The sequence below is a fragment of the Paramormyrops kingsleyae genome, chromosome 1 (assembly GCF_048594095.1).
Source record: "Paramormyrops kingsleyae isolate MSU_618 chromosome 1, PKINGS_0.4, whole genome shotgun sequence".
In the NCBI taxonomy this organism is placed as follows: Eukaryota; Metazoa; Chordata; class Actinopteri; order Osteoglossiformes; family Mormyridae; genus Paramormyrops; species Paramormyrops kingsleyae.
Window position 1 is genome coordinate 35,574,169 of NC_132797.1, and position 21,011 is coordinate 35,595,179.

At 52.1% G+C, this 21,011-nt stretch overlaps 1 protein-coding gene across 2 annotated transcripts in view; it reads right to left on the reverse strand.

Annotated features, from left to right (window-relative positions):
* nrp2b (neuropilin 2b) overlaps positions 1–21,011 on the reverse strand; it is a 69,646-nt gene that overhangs the window by 12,205 nt on the left and 36,430 nt on the right. For both annotated transcript variants that reach the window (XM_072714808.1, XM_072714810.1), the window contains exons 8-14: positions 15,264–15,408; positions 13,640–13,989; positions 12,619–12,763; positions 7,839–7,919; positions 6,577–6,738; positions 2,116–2,381; positions 411–507 (exon numbers count right to left, since the gene is read on the reverse strand). In XM_072714808.1, the coding sequence (XP_072570909.1) occupies positions 411–507; positions 2,116–2,381; positions 6,577–6,738; positions 7,839–7,919; positions 12,619–12,763; positions 13,640–13,989; positions 15,264–15,408 (1,246 nt within the window). The remainder of the gene's footprint in view (positions 1–410; positions 508–2,115; positions 2,382–6,576; positions 6,739–7,838; positions 7,920–12,618; positions 12,764–13,639; positions 13,990–15,263; positions 15,409–21,011) is intronic.

Here is a 21,011-nt window from a genome sequence, read left to right on the forward strand (position 1 = left end):
GGCCGCCATGGGGCCGGCCTGGTGGGGACCCGCGCTCTGACGGATCAGCCAGTCTGCCGGGTGCTGCTCCAGAGAACAGGAGGCTGAGCTCCTTAAGACTTTCAAGCCTGCGCTTTTTAAAAAAGCACATTTCTAGTCATTGCGAGGAAGCTGGCTGTCCAACAATTCCTGTGACGGGTGTGTTTACAAACAGAAAAGAAGGGGGAAGAAAATCTAATGAAACATAGATTAGAATCAGAGCCCATGGGGCGTTCGTGGCCTAGTTAGGATATTTCGTGAACAAAAACAGGAGCCCCCCGCCCCTAATTTTTAATTTGACTTTGAAGGGACTGGCACTGGCACCCATGAGGTTGGAAAAAAAAAGCATTCGAGGACTCCCCTGCCTGCCCCCCAGAGAAGTGGGGACTTACGTGTGCAGTCTTCCAGCATGGTGCTGGAGCTCATGTCCATGTTGTCCAGCCAGATGTGGCCTCTGTTGCCGTGGTCAAAAAAACCCTCCATGATGACCTGTCAGGAAGCAGGAGGAGGCTGTTTATTCTCTGTGCTGTGGTCTGTCTCTGCTGTTTATTCTCTGCACTGTGGTCTGTCTCTGCTGTTTATTCTCTGTGCTGTGGTCCGTCTCTGCTGTTTATTCTCTGCGCTATGGTCTGTTTGCTGTTTATTCTCTCTGCTGTGGTCTGTCTCTGCTGTTTATTCTTTGCGCTATGGTCTGTTTGCTGTTTATTCTCTCTGCTGTGGTCTGTCTTTGAGTTTATGCACTGTGCTGTGGTCTGTCCCTGCTGTGTATTCTCTGAGCTGTGGTCTGTCTCTGCTGTTTATTTTCTGTGCTGTGGTCTGTCTCTGCTGTTTATTCTCTGCACTGTGGTCTGTCTCTGCTGTTTATTCTCTGTGCTGTGGTCCGTCTCTGCTGTTTATTCTCTGCGCTATGGTCTGTTTGCTGTTTATTCTCTCTGCTGTGGTCTGTCTCTGCTGTTTATTCTTTGCGCTATGGTCTGTTTGCTGTTTATTCTCTCTGCTGTGGTCTGTCTTTGAGTTTATGCACTGTGCTGTGGTCTGTCCCTGCTGTGTATTCTCTGAGCTGTGGTCTGTCTCTGCTGTTTATTCTCTGCGCTGTGGTCTGTCTGCTGTTTATCCTCTCTGCTGTGGTCTGTCTTTGAGTTTATGCACTGTGCTGTGGTCTGTCTTTGAGCTTATGTACTGTGCAGTGGTCTGTCTTTGAGTTTATGCACTGTGCTGTGGTCTGTCCCTGCTGCGTATTCTCTGAGCTGTGGTCTGTCTGCTGTTTATTCTCTCTGCTGTGGTCTGTCTTTGAGTTTATGCACTGTGCTGTGGTCTGTCCCTGCTGCGTATTCTCTGAGCTGTGGTCTGTCTGCTGTTTATTCTCTCTGCTGTGGTCTGTCTTTGAGTTTATGCACTGTGCTGTGGTCTGTCCCTGCTGCGTATTCTCTGAGCTGTGGTCTATCTGCTGTTTATTCTCTCTGCTGTGGTCTGTCTTTGAGTTTATGCACTGTGCTGTGGTCTGTCCCTGCTGCGTATTCTCTGAGCTGTGGTCCCCCCTTGCTGTTGACTCTGCCCTGTGCCCTCACTGCAGTTCCCCTTCTTTGTTCTGTAAACTGCCAGTGCTGTTCCCTGTCCTCATCCCCCCCTGAGCCATTACTGCCCCTGCTTTCCGGAGTGAAGCCTACTGATGCTGCCAGCTAGAGAACAGCAAATATGTCAAACTATAAAGTGTTGTGGAAATCCTCACTGCAATATCAAGACGGACTAGTTTCATTTAGAATTCACTATAAATGGCCAGTTCCTGTCCTCTTGTATTCATTCATGGCTAATTTAGAGCTGTTCAGGGCAGCGACTGGGGGGCGGTTTGCCTGGAGAGCCAGATACTTTGCTGCTTGCAGGTGCTTCAGAGACTCTGGATTTTTTCCTGAACTATTTCCTGAATTGACTGGCAACTTCCTGCCTTTCATCCTATAGAATGAAAGTTATTTTGGACATTATGGACAATCAGTTTGACAGCAGTAAAAGCTACTGTGAGCCCTGTCTATGCATGCACACACACACACACACACACACACACACACACACACACCAGCCTGACCTACAATGCCTCTGTACCTGGTACTCCTTGGGCGAGTGGGGCAGGACGGTGCGCCCCTCCTTCCATACGGGCCCCTGGTCCCCCTTCAGGGCCCAAATCAGTGTCTCCTCCTGGTTGGTGTCCCGCAGCAGCACCCGAAGGTGGCCCATCCCCTCGCCCCACAGCTGGTAGGAGAAGATGAGGCAGAGCTCCCCCTGCTGGGGCCGCACCTCTGGGCTCACTAGCCGGGCCCGCCGGCCCTCCGCCCGGGGGCTCGCTTCGATGTACAGGAAGCTGCCGATGCCTGTGTGGGGGAACGCGGTCACACGTCAGACACTCCTGGCGAGCCCCAGCCCCTTTGGGAGGACAGACGCTGTGCTCTCTGGGAGACGTTTCCCAGAAACACAACCATGAGGTCAGCAGGCCGATGTGTGCTGGGGATCTGAGCCTGCTCTACTGAAAGCATCGAGTCACGGGAGACAACATGCCGGCGCACACAGCTGGAGCGGTTCATCCCGGGGAAGAGAGTCCCTGAGGGGAGCCTGCTGAGCACAGCTTTTTATAAAACTGCCTTCATCTCTCCGTGTGCTTGTGTGTGGGTATGTGTCTATGTATGTGCGTGTGTGCACGTGTGTATGTGTGCACATGTGTATGTGCGTGTGTGTGGTGTCCGTGTGTGCGCATGTGTGTATGTGCGTGTGTGTGCACGTGTGTATGTACGTCTGTGTGTGTGTGTGCATGTGTGTTTGGTGTCCGTGTGTGTGTGTGTGCATGCGCATGTGACCATCTGCACTGATACACTTATGTTGATACACTCATGTGTCTGCACATATACATGTTATTCTCCTATAATATAACCGTAAAATAAGTAAACGACACAGAAAGATCTCACAAAGATACACTTAACCTGTAGCACAGGATCTGCTCTACAATTACAAATGCGTTCACACAAAAAAAACACATTCCATCTAAAAAAGTTTTTACAGAATATCCGTTCCCACAGCAAATTACTAACAACTTTTTCATGTGACCTATGATGTATTTCTCAGCAATGTGTAGCTGTTTTCACTGCTGGTTGTGTTAATACCTTATGTCTTTCACTCATTTTGTGGATGTTTTCAGGTTATCTAAGACTTATTTATTGTCTTTTGTTGCTGTAATTTAGATAGATGGGTCTTAACAGCATGTAACTGCCATGGCTCAAGCCTAGACTAAACCATAAGACTTATTAGCAATACCATCATTATAAATAATCATCACACACAGATCCATAAGTTTTGCATGTTTGTCTGACATTACTCAAGTTCCTGTTTTGTCTATGAAACACAATCTAGACACATAATCCACACACTACATACAATTCCAGCCCCTCTGCCATCACAACCTGGCAACCCACAACCCAATCCAGGTCTCTGCGGAGGATACCAGGCCAGCTGAATGGCAACCCAGAACCCAATCCAGGTCTCTGCGGAGGATACCAGGCCAGCTGAATGCGGAATGAATTAGCTAGCTAACTTGTCAAAATTTCAGGGAGGATGGCGTTTCACCGGGGAAAATAACAAACACACCCACAATGATGTTGCCGTTTTCTCATAACATAAACAGAAATAAAAAATAAAAATTAATCTGGTTGTTTATTTACCTATTCTTATTTGTCCCTCCCCCCCCCCCCCCCCCCCCGGCACAGGAAGCTCATGTGCTTTGAAACCTATATGTTGAAAGGTATAAATGCAGCGAGGATAGAGCTCCTTTTCTCAGCATAAATGTTTAAAGGGACGTTATTGGTGATTTTCTCGCTGAACCTTAATATCAGCCGGTTTTATCAGCTGGCGGATATTTCAGTCAAGCCCTAATAGGTAATGAATGTCCGAGTCCATGGCACTGCTGAATATCACAGCTGGCTCTGCCTGTTTTCTAAGTACCTCTCTGAAGGCTACAAAAGCATATTATCCTGAACCTGCAAGCTTCTGCTTACATTTGTTCAGTTCCCCCTAATGCATTAGTAAAAGAGATCAAAGCGCTCCCTGTCTAATCAGCCCAGGCTATCCGAAATGCTGATTTCTATTTCAGTACTGAGAGCCTGGCTGAAGGAAGCCTCCGATGTGTTTTGGTGAGCAACACATAAATTATTAATCACATTTACATTCTTCATCCCCGGCTCAGAAAAAGAGGACACGCTTTTGGCACACATGTCATTAAAAAATGATTCCTTCTGGGTGAGATTAATGCTTCTCCAGGACTCATGCGGGCAGCATGGCAGCTCAGTGGGCGGCAGCGTTTGTGAGGATGGAGGTGCGATTCTGACCCCGGCTCTGCGTGGGCGGGTTTGTGTGCCCGTGTGTGTGCAGTGTGCAGGTTCTCTCAATTGTTAGGGTTCCTCCAGGTACATTGGCTTCCTCCCATGAACTAGAGACATAAGTTAATGTGAAACGCTTGTATGTAAGATGATACCCTACAACTGAGAGGCAGCACCTCCGTCGGTGCCCCTTGGGTGGTGCCCCTTGGGTGACGCCCCTAGGTCCTGCGACAGGCCCCAGGCTTACTGAGTCTGCATGCTGCAGAACTGGTCATTAAAAATGAATCATCCTCATACCACCATCATTATCCTCAACATCTGAATGTCCGAATCATGCGTTGCGATCAGAAGGCACATGGGTGAGCAGACCGCGGGGGTCTGCATGGGTGTCTGGGGGGCAGTAATCAGCCCGCCCCTGACCCCCCACCCCCCCCATTTCCCAGGTGTTTCAGTCCACCGGGAGCATTTTATAGAAAATTAAAATACCAAACTGCTAATAATCGTTCCCAGCTGTTGCCCTCAGATGTTAAATCTTTCATAAACCACTATTAAAATATATCAAAAGTAATGAATTTTAAAGGAGCTCGGAATAACAATCCTGTTACCCTAACCATAAACCCCCTAAATAAGCCCTATATTTTATTAATGCAGTAAAACTTTTTCTTTTTGATCTGGGGTAAGCATAGGGGGAAATTAATAATATTTTCTTTGAGGGGCTTTAAGTACATGGAACTCTACTTAGCATAGAGATAACTGCCTGCAAGGTAAGTGAGGAGCAGGACGTCTCCACTGGGAGCACTGGTTTCTACTGGAATCCTCTTTACTGGAGTTAATTAGCATGAGCGTGTGTTAACCCTTTCCTCTCAACCCACGACCAAAAAAGTATGCACACATGTTGAAAAGCCTCGCTTTCAGGCAGTGCAAAACACCTCACTGACCCAGCTCAATGCTTGCCTAACCCTAATCCCAACCAGAGCTAAACAACCCCCCTGGGAGATGGAGGGGGGGGGGGGGTGCATTTTAAAGACCTTAAAGGCCCCCAGCCTGTCACACTGCGTTAGCTGGAACATGGCACAGAAAGGTATCTTCCTCATTCCAGAAACACAGGCTCTGTTTGCCAGTCATATAGCCTGGAACACAGAAAGCTGTTTTCTCCCTGCTCATAATGGATTCTGGGAATAGCCAACATGTGGAAAAGAGATCGGACGTCTGGGCCCTGCTCTCGCAAGGCTGCTCATGAAGAACCGTCAGGAAAATGAGGGCACAGAGGACACAGCACGATGGCCTGACTGAGGTTTCAGCGTTCCTGCTGTTCCTGTAGGGACTGTGTCCATTCATTACTATATAAATTGCACCAGGCAGGAGAAATAATTACCCATTATCCCATTGGAAGACAAGGGACGAGTTCAGGATGGGAAGAAAAAGGATTGGAAAGGATTCAGGGAGGGGCCAATATGTTTATAACACGTTATTAAAATGACTGGGAGATTGTGAGCAGGAGCTTGGGTAAAATGTGTGTGAATGATCCCTCCGTCCATGTGTACCCCTCCGTCCATGTGTGCCCCTCCGTGCATGTGTACCCCTCCATGCATGTGTACCCCTCCATGCATGTGTACCCCTCCATGCATGTGTACCCCTCCGTCCATGTGTACCCCTCCGTGCATGTGTGCCCCTCCGTGCATGTGTACCCCTCCGTCCATGTGTACCCTCCGTGCATGTGTACCCCTCCGTGCATGTGTGCCCCTCCGTGCATGTGTACCCCTCCGTCCATGTGTGCCCCTCCGTGCATGTGTACCCCTCCGTGCATGTGTGCCCCTCCGTGCATGTGTGCCCCTCCTTCCATGTGTGCCCCTCCGTGCATGTGTGCCCCTCCGTGCATGTGTACCCCTCCTTCCATGTGTACCCCTCCGTGCATGTGTGCCCCTCCGTCCATGTGTACCCCTCCGTGCATGTGTGCCCCTCCGTGCATGTGTGCCCCTCCTTCCATGTGTACCCCTCCTTCCATGTGTACCCCTCCGTGCATGTGTGCCCCTCCATGCATGTGTACCCCTCCATACATGTGTACCCCTCCGTGCATGTGTACCCCTCCATACATGTATACCGTGCATGTGTACTTCAGCGAATGAGATGTGATTAAGGTAAGCAGAGGGTATAGCTAGCAGATTGATCACAGGAATGTGCCCTCTCGGGCCGTCAGACTCACCGCCAATACCCAGGGAGAGGTCCTGGCTGGGACTAAGGCCAGGGGTGCTGCCGCCACTGTGCAGTGCCCACCGCAGGTCCGCCGCGGGGTCGTGGCTCCACCCACACAGACCGCGCTCAAAGTCACAGAGGCTGGGCGGATAGGAAGGGCCGGCGGTAGGGACTGGAAGCAGAGAGAGATGCCTGTGAATATCAGAGCACTAAAATGCCCCAATGCAGGTGCAGGGAGGGCTAGTGGAACCTTTGTCAGCGTATATAAACTTTGATCGGAGCTCATTCTCCCATAATGCTTTTCGTGATTCAAAGTCACACAGAAAAGGGTTCTCATCAATGCCAGCTCTCACCAGGACCCCTGATACATCCTGAATATGAGTCTCACAACTCCCCCCACTGGCAGAGAGGCTGCTGGGCCAGGCTTCTGCTGGGGAGGACTGGAGGGGGCCCATTATAATTATACACAGGAAGAAGATTAGCAGCCACAGGCCCCCACTGAACAGAGCAGGGCTCTCCATACGTCTAATGTCAGGATGCAGCATCGACCTGGCCCTGGACCGGGCAGACAAGGGTGTGTGTCCGTGTCCCAGCAGTGATGCTGGTGCTGACAATGCAACGGGACCTACGGCATTTAGGCAGGATCGTCATCCTGTCAGGGTGAGCTCCAAGGCTCAGAATCACGCCCAAGGACGATCGACCGCTCGACAAAGATGTCGAACGCAGGCGTCGGCACAGCGGCGTGAGCGCAGACAGGAAGCTAAGGACACGCCGGGCATTAATATTCCATGCCCTCCCCAGCTTTGTGCCCCCACTGCTCAGCGTCAGGCTCAGACAGGCATTGATCGTGAATCGTAGAAGCCCTCCTTGCTGCCAGTCGCTCACCATGCATGGCAGGGCATCAGCAAACAAGGGATGGAACTGGGTGCTGAGTTTGCAGATGTCCCTGTACCTCCAGAGACCCTGCAAAGGCCTGGCTTGCGGCTTGTATCAGGAACAAGCAGGGGGGGGGGGGATTGAAAGTGCTGCCCTTCTGAGCCTGGATTGTCCCTTTTTGAATTATTTCTGAGCCCTTTTTTGATTACAGCACCCCCCCACCCCTGGCTTGTGTATGTGCTCCATGGTCCACATGCATAACGTGCCCAATAAGCTCGTGCTTGGTGGTGACCTGCACACGCTAACGCGTGCCGCTAGCTAGTCTGCTCACGCTGTCAGACCTGCTCGCTGTCTGTGTCTCGGCAGCGTGGCGTCAGGCATGCAGATGACACTCACCTGGCCACAGACTCTGGGTGGTGCTGCTCGCCGCTGCCCGCGGCAGGGTGGGTGTGGCTTTATCCGTCACGGGGATGGTCTCTGCGGGGATACAGCACAAGACAGCTTAGCTGGGGAGGGAGTCACACGGCCCTGCTACCGGATGCAGGACACTCTCAGTGTGATGCTGATGGATGGTGCAGCATTTCTGACCTTCACAGGCAACACCTAGATGTTAAACAAGACAGAGAGTATATCTGGGAGGCAGCGTCTGCCTTGTCCCAATCAGCACTCTGACACACAGAAGGGCGTGTGTGCTGAGGGAGGTCTACACTCCAGGCCCCCTAAAGGACACACACACACACACACAGAAGGGCGTGTGTGCTGAGGGAGGTCTACACTCCAGGCCCCCTAAAGGACACACACACACACACACACACAGTCACACATCCCTCCCATCTGAGCATAAGACCTTCTGTAGGCTGTTAGGAGATGGCTAACCATGCGTAATTGTGCAGTATCTGAGAGTACAGCAAGTTGGAAGGTGGGGGACTGTCCTCCAGCTGTGCCCCCCCAGGGAAGTGTGGCAACGCCACCCCCCCAACAAGCAGCGCAGCCCATGTCCCTGATTATTCTGTTATTTTGTTTTCCATGTGACTCACTCGCTCTCTCGCCTGCCAGAAAGCGTGTGTCACCCCCCCCCCCCCACCATCCTCACTGTGCACTAGAGAGCTGTCATCCTCCTGGCTGACTGGTGGGCTGGGACCCCCAACTGCCCCCCCGAGACATCAGAGGAGAGTCGTTGGTAATTGCCATCCATCCATCCCCCCACTTACGGGGGCGACTCTGAACCTATGACCTGCTCGTCGCCGGACAGGCGGTAATTGTAGGCGCACATCTGGAAACCCTGTCATGGACATCTGTGCTCCTGGCTCCGGAAGTAGCCTGACAGGTCTGCACGGCGGGCCGGGATATAAAACAGCTCTGCAAGAGGGCGCTATGGCAGGACGGCCCTGTAGGGGGCACTCTGCGAGGACAGCGCTGCAGGTACAGCTCCTCTCTCCACCCCGCTGGCTTAATGGGAGCTTCAGACATACATTAAAAGGAAGGTGGAAGCTGGCAGCATAAAGATATAACTGAGATGAAATGCGGGTGAATGCACACATGAAAGGACAGCCAGCTGGTGATGTCTCTGACATTAAGCTGCACTAATATCACGCCCTTTGCAGATGCAATTAGCCCCCTGGTTAGGCTGCGTCGGTGTCGGACGAAGAGCATGCCAGCGTGGCATCTGTCCCCCATCCCTAGCCCTGCCCTCCTCTCTCTCTCTTGCCGTCTCTCCCCCCATCTCAGAAGAGGCCTCCACTTCCTTTCCCCGATTAAAAGGTCAGCTCCTCTTCGCGGTGTAAACATGTTGACCTTTCGGTGTCACCAGCCCTGTCAGTCACAGCCGCAGAGGGGAAGGGGCTGGAGGACAGCCCTGAACTCACCACCCACCTCTGCCGCTCGCCGGGGACGGAGGGGCCGCTCCTCCAGTGCAGGGCGGGGACCGGGCGGGGGCTCATTTCCTGTCCCAGGGTGCAGAGCGGCTTCCTAAAGTGGCCTTACTGAGCTACCTGGGACCTGGTAAAAGCCGTGGCCAATGGGAGGGGCCGTGGGCTGGGATCCCTGAGTGGTGTCAGGAATGCATGTGCTATAAACTCCTGCATAAACTCTGCATGTGCTGTGAGGTGCTCCGGGCGCCATAAAACGCTTATGAACAACATATGTGCCGAGGACTGCTGCAGCAGATACTACAGTATATTTTAAAAAGCACTGGCTCCCTGCACTCCCTACTAACCATAAGCGTTTGTGGTGCAGTGCATTCTCTGTGTGCCAGGGCCACTATTGAGGAACCCAATACCGCCCCCCCCAGAGCGCCAATCGGTCCCTCCCTGGAGCAGCACCTCCCTCAAAAACCACGAACGGAGCAATTTCCAGAGAGTGGAAAAAGTCTCAATTACACCGAAAGCCTTTCTGTAAATCTGCAGCGAGCAGCTGGGCCGTACGTCAGCGTAACGCCTGCTGGCAGCTGCTCAAAGCTGAAGCAGGAGAGCTAGAGCCACCTCTAACCCCAGGGATCTGCTTCCAGGTCACGGGAACACACAGGCAAACACGTGCAGCTATTTAATATGTCCTCTACATGCACTACCAAAACATACTGCATTCACACTCTAAATACACAACCAAAATATACTACATTCATACTCTACCTACACAACCAAAAAATACTTCATTCACACTCTACATACACGAACAAAACATACTACATTCATACACTACCTACACGACCAACACATACTGCATTTACACTTAAACACGTCCAAAACAAAACTACAATCACACTCTACAGTACATACACGATCAAAACAAACATTCACACTCCACATAAATTCCCAAAATACTTAATATACACTTCTCTATATACACTAGCAGAGCATAGTACATTCACACACTAGATAGACTAACTACACACACTGAACAATCCATATACTAATAGCATATCCACACACACATGACATATCAGGTTGCACAGCATGCTATGCACACACATAACACGTGCTGGACAGCCCCCGCTCCGTGTGCCGGGGGCCGCGGTTTCAGCGGGGAGCCAATCAGGCGCTGTCTCGCCATCTCGGTTTGAGATTGCGCCTCTGTACCCTTCAGGACCCCAGAACAATAACATTATTTTCGGAGAAAACCAAACCAATTACCGTGTAGCCGAAAGTTTTAATTAATCCGAAGAGAGGATTTAATTATGCTGATGCTTGATGCTTTTGTGCTCTTTCTTGAGACTATACAGTACCCGTATCTCCCAGCTAACCTAGCCTGACTGGAAAAGCGCATCTATTATTCTATACAATGCTGAGCTGTGCTTGTTACAGCCGACTCCATTGCTGATGACTATATTTAAAGTATATCCTGTGCGACAGGGAAACACAGGATGAAGCACCAGTCTGCACACCCTGCCAGTCCTCTGCAGGCTACACACACACACAGGGGCATAACCCTAATGACCCCTGCCCAGCCCTAACCTTTAACCATAAGTCACCAAATAAAATACAGGACTTTTGGCATTCTTAGTTTTTTGATTGCAGTCACAGATTTTTATAGAATTCAGGTGGACCGAAAAAATATCCCCACAAGGTAAAAATTTACAGGTTTTTATTATGTTGCAGGGAAATCTGGTCCCCACAATGAAATAATAATTAATTATAATGCACATGGACACACCCACACCCACACATTACGGGCAATTTAGAGATAACTGTTAGTTTTTAGTCTGTGTACAGAGACCTGATGCAAACACACACGGCGACATGGACAGGGCATGCAAACCCAGCATACACACACTGCGGGGTGCGACTCAACCCCCCAACACCACCAGGCCACTGTGGCGACCAATAAAAAGCAACCCGGCTGAATAATAAATAAGCGGGAAATTGGAGCCGCTGACTGGCCGGCCTGAGTGCCCGCTCACGCTCGTTGCCCCCAAATTAGCCAGCCTGTTTATTTATCACTCTGGTTCCCCCAGTGGCGTGAGGCTCTGTGACCCATGCTGGCCGTGGCCGCTGTGTACAGGGACGACACCAGACTGCGGGGGGGCGATGCTGGTCACGTGAAGCCTAGTGGGTCAGAGGGGCTGACGGCTGGCTGAGGCCGGTGCTCTGAAGGTAACACGGTGCTTTCAATATTTAACACTCCAGAGTACTTTCAATATTTAACACTCCAGAGTACTTTTAATATTTAACACTCCAGAGACTCAAAATTCAAATACAAGCAAAGGCAAGAATCAACAGAGCTGCTCGTTTGTTTGTCGTGCTGCTGCGTTCCTGATGCGGGTCCAACGCTCCCCTGCAGCCTGGCACTAAAATAGCTGACCTCCAAGCACAAGGGCGCCCTCCCAGTGCCCCCACGTGTCAGCAAGGGGTGTCATCACGGAGCAGACCACGCGTGTGTAAGCATGCGTGTGTGGCCGTGCTGGCTTCTAACTGCCTGTAATGCTAGCGTGTGCCCGGGATATTAGCCATGTGCATTTGTGTGTGCGTGTGCGAGCACATGGGCACGGATGTTTACGTGTGATCTTTCAGCAGGCAGATTGTGAGCAGGCCCGCCTCCCTTCCCAGCTTCCTGCAATAGGCCAGTTGTGTATAAACGAGGTTAAATTCAACAGGGCGGCGCCCCCTGCCTGCTGCACATCTGGCGCACAGATCGCCAAAGCCCGCAGCTGCCAGAAGCCAGGCATGATGCCTGAGCTGGCACAGCCCGCCCCTCCCCCAGGTCAGAGCTTCTGGGCCGGATCGCCTGTGAGCTGGGACACGGGCGAGCGCCAGCCTGGCCCCTGACACCAGGACTTAGAGGTGAAGGCTGGATAAACAGGGAAAATGAGAAACTGGACGCATGTCCACATGGCTGGAAGGCCACTGCTGGGCCAGGTCCACCAGTTCCAGCTGCCTGGTTCAGGAGAGGCATCCGACTAAGGGTCGCATCATACATAGGCTGGACTCTTCTCGTGGAGGATGGAGAAACGTGTGCAGACTAATGGACGGCGGCGGGGGCTGGATGATGTACAGATGGTGGAGAGATGATGAAGACAGAATGGACAGATGACAGAGCAGTGACGGAGAGATGACAGTGAGATGATGGGGAGATGAGAGAGAAGTGACAGAGATGATAGAGAGATGATGGACAGATGATAGAAAAATGTTAGATGGATGATGAGAGATAGCGCCCCCTAAGGGCGGAAGAGCTGCTCTTTCACCTGGCAACTCGCAGCCCAGCACCTCCAGGCGCATGCCGATGCCCCCTGGGGACCACTTCTCGGGGTAGATGCGGATGAACTGGGCAGGGACCTCCTCGAAGCGGCGGATCTCCGGGGTGTCGTAGTGAGTGTTTCCCTCGAAGATCTGCGGCAGGACAGTAAAAATTCAGCAGCCGGGGCCAGATGGGCCGCTCACATGGTGATATTCAGGCCAGCTGCTGTTTTTAAGCACAGTAACTGAACAACAGACAAGGTGACTGTGTTCTCTGTACTCTGAGAGACTGCGTAACTAGCCCAAACCACCAGGAGGGGGTGCAATGGCCTACTGACGATACAGCCAATCTATCCTGTCTGAGGCTTCATCAAGGCTGCAATTAAGCAAACTAATGTAAAAAAGCGAAATATGCACAACTCCCTATTACTAATGCAAGCACTTAATTGCTAATATATATATATATATATATATATATATATATATATTAATATAAGGATATAAATGGATCACAACAAATATTAAATAAAACACCACTTTCTCAGTACGCAGAGTATCACAGGTGGTACCGCGCTCAGGGTAAGAGCCGTAGCCCTCGCCGCCGAGTCGCGCTCAGGGTAAGAGCCGTAGCCCTCGCCGCCAAGCCGTGCTCAGGGTAAGAGCCGTAGCCCTCGCTGCTAGAGCCACGCTCAGGGTAAGAGCCATAGCCCTCGCCGCCGAGCCACGCTCAGGGTAAGAGCCGTAGCCGTCGGCGGCAGAGCCACGCTCAGGGTAAGAGCCATAGCCCTCGCCGCCGAGCCCCGCTCAGGGTAAGAGCCGTAGCCCTCGCCGGCAGAGCCACGCTCAGGGTAAGAGCCATAGCCCTCGCCGCCGAGCCGCGCTCAGGGTAAGAGCCATAGCCCTCGCCGCCGAGCCGCGCTCAGGGTAAGAGCCGTAGCCCTCACCGCCGAGCCGCACTCAGGGTAAGAGCCGTAGCCCTCGCCGCCGAGCCGCGCTCAGGGTAAGAGCCGTAGCCCTCGCCACGCTCACCTTAGGCAGACCGGTCTTGCTGTCGATGATGAGGCTCCAGTCCCTGCCGTTCATGCTGTGAGCCACACGGTACTTCCTGACGAAGGCGCGGTTGTCTGTGCTCGTGCTGCTCTCCCCCCCGCGCGCCCCCTGTGTGATCACGCCACGCACCATCTTCGTCATCCCCAGGTCCACTTGCAACCACTCTGTGCCCGCCACTGGCGACGCCATTTCGGGGAACCAGCCGGAGCGGCTGGCAACGAGCCGGGCCGACCCGGGGGACCAGTGGATATCTCGCGTTGAGGAAGCAGAGATCTGGGACTCTGGGAGCAGGCCGGACATCATGCCCTGCATCTCGGAGCACTGGGCATCTGTTTGGGGGGGAGTCAGAAAGGATGATTAACGTTCCATGGCACTATGTCACGGCACAACCCTAAGCCGTATATGTTTATCCAAATCAGTGATATCCCGAGTCGATAATGAAGATTGGAATCAGGTGTTATTTAATTGATCAGTATCAGCTACCATAGCTGTACCCGAAAGGCTCTGTTGCAGTAAGCCTGAGGCACATGGCTTAAAACTGCAAACTGTCAAGATGTCAGCCATGTGGAAATTCTTTAAACTGGATAGTCAAAGTCACCCAATGGCCACCTTCCATGTCTGCAGTCCCTATCCTATGTCTGCAGGAGGTAGCAACAGAGGGTCTTTTAATACAACAAATCTAATTAGGCACTTGCCGAAACATCATACGGAATAAAACGGGCATCATAAGGAATAAAAGGCTGACTCAGATGAATGCACCACTTCGAGTACATGTGTGTGTGCATATGTATATATGTATGTGTGTGTGTGTATTTAAATATGCATTAAAAGAAAATCCACTGTGGGCATGAGTGTATAGTGTGTCTATGTGTGTGTCTGTGTTTGTGTGCACATGTGCATCAGTCCCAAACATCAAAGTCAGAGACAGAGAGTACCCCCCCCCGACCGCCCGACCCTCCTGCCCCCATGTCCCTTCATTAGCACTCAGGACACAGAGGCATGTCACATGTTGCCCTCAGCTGGAAATACAAGGACACGCATCACTGATATACTGGTGATGCACATGTGCCTTCTGAATGCACGCCTCATGTGACATGCAACACGCATCATATGACATGCAACATGCAGCACATGACATGCAACATGCAGTGCATGCTGTTTGTGGGAAGACGAGGACTACTGCAGGAATGAAAAAGAAGGAATACGAGGAATAAGAGCTAATTCAAGGCCCACCTTCGCTGAGCTGCACTGCGCTGTGGTGTGTGGGCAGGGGCAACAGATGCTCCTGTGGACTCCCCCAGTGACCCGCCCCCTCCTCTGGACTCCCCCAGTGACCCGCCCCCTCCCTGGACTCCCCCAGTGACCCGCCCCCTCCCTGGACTCCCCCAGTGACCCGCCCCCTCCTCTGGACTCCCCCAGTGACCCGCCCCCTCCCTGGACTCCCCCAGTGACCCGCCCCCTCCCTGGACTCCCCCAGTGACCCGCCCCCTCCTCTGGACTCCCCCAGTGACCTGCCCCCAGACACGGACACCCCCATGACCCACAAGGGGGGAATCTGTATGTGCCAAGCCGTTTCCACATACGTGAGCATAACCCTGCCCACCTGTGATCAAACAGCCGTACAGCTCGAAGCGCAGGGCGATTCCGTTCTTCCACATCTGGGGCCGAATCCGGACGAAGCGAGCCAGAACAGGCTGAGGGATGCGGTTCAGCACCACCTCCGTCGGATCTGTGTTGGCGTGGAAAATCTGGAAGGCAAAGAGCAAAAAAGAGACTTGTGAGACCAATAGCTGACTCACCAGGGAAGTCGCCCACCCCCACACCCCCCTGGGCCGTTCCGGTGCCTCTGCGGTCGCCTGTTCGCACACACACACACACACACACACACACACACACACACACACACAGGCGAGCATTAAAGTATGCTGGGCCCAGCTTGAGGGAACCAAAGCAGGAACCAGCCCCCACGCAGACAGAGACAGCATTTGCAGGGCTGCGGGTCTGAGTCTGTTGCTGATGAACAGACACAAGATGACCCCCTCTTCCCTAGATGATGCCAACTGCAGCACAGCAGCACGTCCGAGCAAGGCGGGCAGGCAGGGCAGTGGGCTGCAGATCTCCCGCCCAGCGGCGGCTGCTTCAGCGCAGCGGCATGGGACTGGATTCACTGCTTCTCCTCTTCGAATGCTGTGCAGGTAACGGCAGGGAGGTGGACCCGGCCCGAGCATCCAAAGGCAGTTTTCAGAACATTACCCATCATACATCAGCCGGCAGACAGGAGTGTGCCACCCACCAGGCCCATGTGTGTCGCCCGCAAACAGCAGGTGCCGGTGATGTCGTCACCATGCCAGACTCTAATTCCAGGATTTTTGCCAAAAAGCACAACCATGACTCAGGCAAACACAGGCTCCTAATGCTCCCAGAATGCCGCTCCGTGCATCACGGCACCTTCACATCTTATTGTTGTGATTAATCTGCAGGCGGACGCTTTTACCCAGGTCCACACGCCGCGTAAACATTTACTCTGCTGATGCGTTTAATCCAAATCTGCTGACAGGCCAAGGCCACGGGGATTTCCCTGGAGAAATCAGGGCGAGGACGGCCACTGCAACAGCAAGGTTTTGGACCCGGTCCCAAAGTTTTTTGCTCACAAGGAGGAGAAAATGACAACATAACAACCAAAAAAAATATCCAAGGGTCAGAACCCAAGGAAGACAAGTAATAGGATTGCAAGGTGCAATTATAGAGAGAGACCCTGCGGGGCAATGGAAAAATGAGTCTGATGGGTAATCTCCCACAATGCACTGCACTGAATATAAAAATGTATTAACTTGGCATATGGCAAATGATCAAAATCAGGGGGCTGCAAACACTCAGACTGCAGCACACGATGATGCCGATTGTTTGCATATTTCCCGAATTCTCCGCCCGCAGATGAGCCGACTGACACTCAGAGATCACTAACGGCAAACTCCCACGCCCCGCTGATGGGAGACCTCCTGGCAGGGTTGTCAAAGCTGTGTAGCTGCAATCAACCTGCAAGGCCACGCTCCCTCTGTCCCTGTCATTCCTCTGCTCACCAGCATGCACCTACAGATCTGAAAACCAAGCAAACAGGGGCTGTTTGAAAAAAGCCCAGTTTCTGTCAGCCATTCAGCGTTCAAGCTCATCTAACAAAACTGCATATTCACTCATCCAAATGTTTAAATTCATGTGCAGCTAAGTATTTATGTAAATGCTTATATAACATGTGATATACTGCCGCACGTCTCAATCGATCATTTTTATTTAGTGTCGCACAATCTTAGCAGCAAGATTCAAGCATTTTATGGACTTCAAAGATATAAGAGAAATACCCTGATTGGGCAGAGGCCTGGATATGTGGTCAGCCGTGCCTGGGACCTGACAGCCCACATATGTGAAAATAAACAAAGATGAAAAAGCTGCATGATCTAACGCAGCTGCATGGAAAAGCACAATAAAACATGCAGTGTTTCCTGGATCTTAATGTTTGTAGGAGACTCGGATGTTAACGCTCTGTTTACAAGAACAAAGGCATTTTCACAAAAGCCGGCAGGCCTGGAACCGTCCAGCCAGGACCGGCACATGGAGCCCACCTATAACGCCCCGCGGGCGTGGTGGGACCGTGACAGCCTCCAATCGCATGCTTGTCAAAGAGCCACAGTTCCATGAAGACCACCCCCCCACCCGCACGGCATGCGCGGAGGAGACGGAAAGCAGCTTAGCCTGTCCCTTTACGAGTGCATTCTGGCAGAGGAAATGTGTGCAGTAATCAAAGACACAGGGGCAATCCCTGAGGACCTGCAGGGCGGCGCTGCTGGGTATCACTGCTGTTATTCAGGGCTAAATAGTGGAGAGAATCTGGGGCAGAGCAGAGAGCACATCAGGGTAATATATGAGACAGGCAGCCAGGAAACCGCCACAGACACTCTCTCTTTCTGTCAGGGAAGTGCAAGGCCCGCCCCCAAACATGCCGAGGTTACGCTGCTCCACCAGGAACATTCATTCTGGGGCTGCGGGGGTACAGTGTAGCATGACGGACAGCGGCAGTGAAGGTGACCTCACATGACAGCGGCTCGCTGTGCTGCAGGAATAGGGGCAGGTCTTTCTGCCAGTCATGGGCATCTTATTTACCTTCCTCTGGATACGAGAATGTCCCCCGACTTCACCCACTTCCCAGATCGACAGGGAGAGAAAAACAATGTACTTCCAAGAGGTATAAAAGTTTGATAGCCAGCTAGGCGAATGGGAGAGCAAGGGAGAGCATTATGGGATACATACTGGGAATTAGAGTCCCTGAAACCCACGTTTTTGCTGAATCATGAACGTGGGAATGGCCACGCTGATCGAAATGTCAGCGCTTGGCTCAAATTATGTTTTTTTAAGAGAGATTTAATAAAACACTGGAGTGAAAAACACCCACAGTGCTGGCCAATTGTGAATGGACACAGATGAGACATAACTGGGGACTAATTACAGCCTCTCCAAAACAGCTCTTGTGCACAGCTGAGACAGTCTGGATGTTTACAAACTGATTATACTGGGCTATTAAAGTGAGGGGCCCTGGCCAGGCGGGGGAAATGGGGGCCTCGCAGTGGGCCCAGGTGTGACAAATGCAGGTGTGACGGGCACCAAAATGAAAGGAAGCAGTTGTGGACAGTGGAGGCACAGGTGCAAGGACACCAGGTAAAGTGATCCAGCTACAAGGTGCTGAGGGTCAAGGTGTGAAGCTGCCGGATGCAGATCCAAGGCTGAAGGTGCAGTGAGAAGCATTCAGTCTGCCTGACAACAGGAGCGGCTGAATTATTCAGGCGGTGGTCAGGGGCAGGGGGGCAGTGCCGTGACTCCTCATGTGCAAGTTAATGAAATAATGAAGAACTGTCTTCCAGCTAATGGAGAAACATCACACATGGGCACAAACAGGAAATCAAACAGGCTCCAGCTGCATTCGACTACTTGATCTGTAAAATGTTGAAATTACACAGTACAGCCTTACTGGATGTTTCACTGTTCTGTTGGGGGTTGGAGTGATTAATCCTGAACTAGATTATCAAATCCAGTTGATCTTGGTACAGTTGATTAAACACATTCAGTTACCTCCGCACAGCATGAACTGTGGGGCTCTCCCTGACTGCCACTGGAGTGTTCAATTACTGCACCAAGTCTGTCACGTGACTTTGGACAGGATGTCAGGTGACCGTGGAGGGGGTGTCAGGGTATACGAGACAGAAAGTTACCATCGAGGGAGGCCAATTGTACAGAGCCGGTCGGTTTATTTCAGCGTGATGAACACGATGCTTTGCCGAAAGCTGACAGGACCAGAGGGAGAAGCAGTCAAAAGTCAGGCCTCGGGACAGCAGCCGCACACCTGCTCTCCACCACTGCAATCTCTTCACTGCCTCATCTCTTTCACTGCCACTCATCATCCATCTTTATTTTGTTTGCCCCCCTGTTGTCCCTCCTCAGCTCCCCACAATCGCTCTTTCTGGCTTATCGCCCCTTCTAATCTCCCTCTCGCGTTCTCTCCCTCTCTTCATCCCTCTCTCTCTCCGTTCAGATGAAGACGCTGACTGTGGAAGTTGCTGGAATCTTCCAGCTGGCAGAAATCCATCTCTGTCAAAAGGGGTCATAAATATGAAGCTGTTTTTTTTTTGTTTCGCTTTAGTCAGGGACACGTGTAGGAGAGGCGGGGGTCTGAGAGCCCTGCCCCATGCCCGGCTCACTCCCAGGGTGTCGGCACTGTCCCCGTGCTGCATGTCACTGGGAATGAGGCAGGAAAGCTTCGCAAGCCGCTGTGTCTTTCCGAGCCTGAGCCAGTGTGCTGTCGCGACAACCTCGACTATCTCCTGTACAACTCTGACACATATACTTCCCCTTTAAAAGTGCAGTGTATGAATTAATGGATGCATGCATACATGAGTGCTTCTGCATGTGTGGAAAAAACAAGTGCAACACTGTGTTGTCATAGGCAGTGATACAATGAGATCCAGTCAGAATGTTAAATGAATCTAAAAATTTTAATTATACATTCATTTTTCTGTAACATTCCTCTCCGCTATCCCTCAGATGCAGTTCTCCACACTAAGACACTATGCAATATGCAGTATGTTTCATAATTCAGAAGATCAACAAGCATAGAACAAAGCATTTTACATGTAGACCATCTGCAAATTGCTAGTAATTTTATTTCTCTCTTACTATCATTGTTTGCCTAAAAGGTTTCGCTCAGCAGGGTGAGAAGCCTCCTGTGAAGTCTGACCTGTAGATGCCAACCCAAGCAGCTGTCAGCACGACTGTCCAGAGACAAGTATCCACTCCTCACACCTCCTCAGTGGCCCAACACGGCAATACAGCCGACCCGTGTCCCCGTTACCTCCTCCATGTGAACACAGCAGGCCGGGATAATTATGTCTGAAAGCCACTTCCTAAGCCCCGTGTGTCACACACCTGCTTGGTAAAGATAACATTTAGAGATGTGCAGGGAGAGCACTGCAAGTGAAGACTCCGTCATTTACGCATATCTCTACATCGCTGCCACGTTTACTCTCACATCTCAGAATTAAACTGTCCCTGGCTTCACGTGACATCACATCTGGGCCAGGCTATTACGGGCCCATCAGGAGGTGGGCCAGTCAGCCTGCCCGCGAAGGCTCCATGGTGCTGTAAATCAGAGACGTGTGTGTGCGCGTGGCATTGGGGGGATGGGAGGGGGGCACTGGGTTTGGCTTCCCCTGCTACCACACTGTGCTATTTCCACAAGTATTTTCTTTCCAGTTCCAAAAGGGGCAACATCTGCAGTTGGGAGATCATCCTAAATTACAGAGCTCTCGCTTAACACCTTCTTCAGATGGAGTTTGAGGCAGAGAAAGGGGCAGAGTTGTGGCAGCCGGGGTGGCCCAGGGAATCCATGTCATTCTGGGCGGCCGGATCAGCGGCCCAGGGCACCGTGCAGAACCGGCTCTGGGCGGCGCCCCTGAGTGACGGCCCCCGCAGTGACAGGCCCCGCGTTACGCTCCACCACCGCCGGCGCCACACCGTCTGGCGCTCACACCTGCACCACGGGGCGGTGACCCTCCAGCAGGCTGGGGCTTGCTGTCCCCAGCGGCAGTGAGGAGAGACCGGGGGAGCCTGGGCAGGACTGGACAAACCCAGCGCAAAGGCAAATAACCCTCTGCTCAGGGGGGAGACCATCAGACGCTCAGAGGACTGATGACAGGAAGCACAAGGCGGACAAACACTCATTCGGGAAAAAGGCAGCCAACTGTGCCCTCTAAACACGGAGCTCATGAGAGCAGCGAGCAGAGCAGCTAGCAGAGCAGCTAGCAGAGCA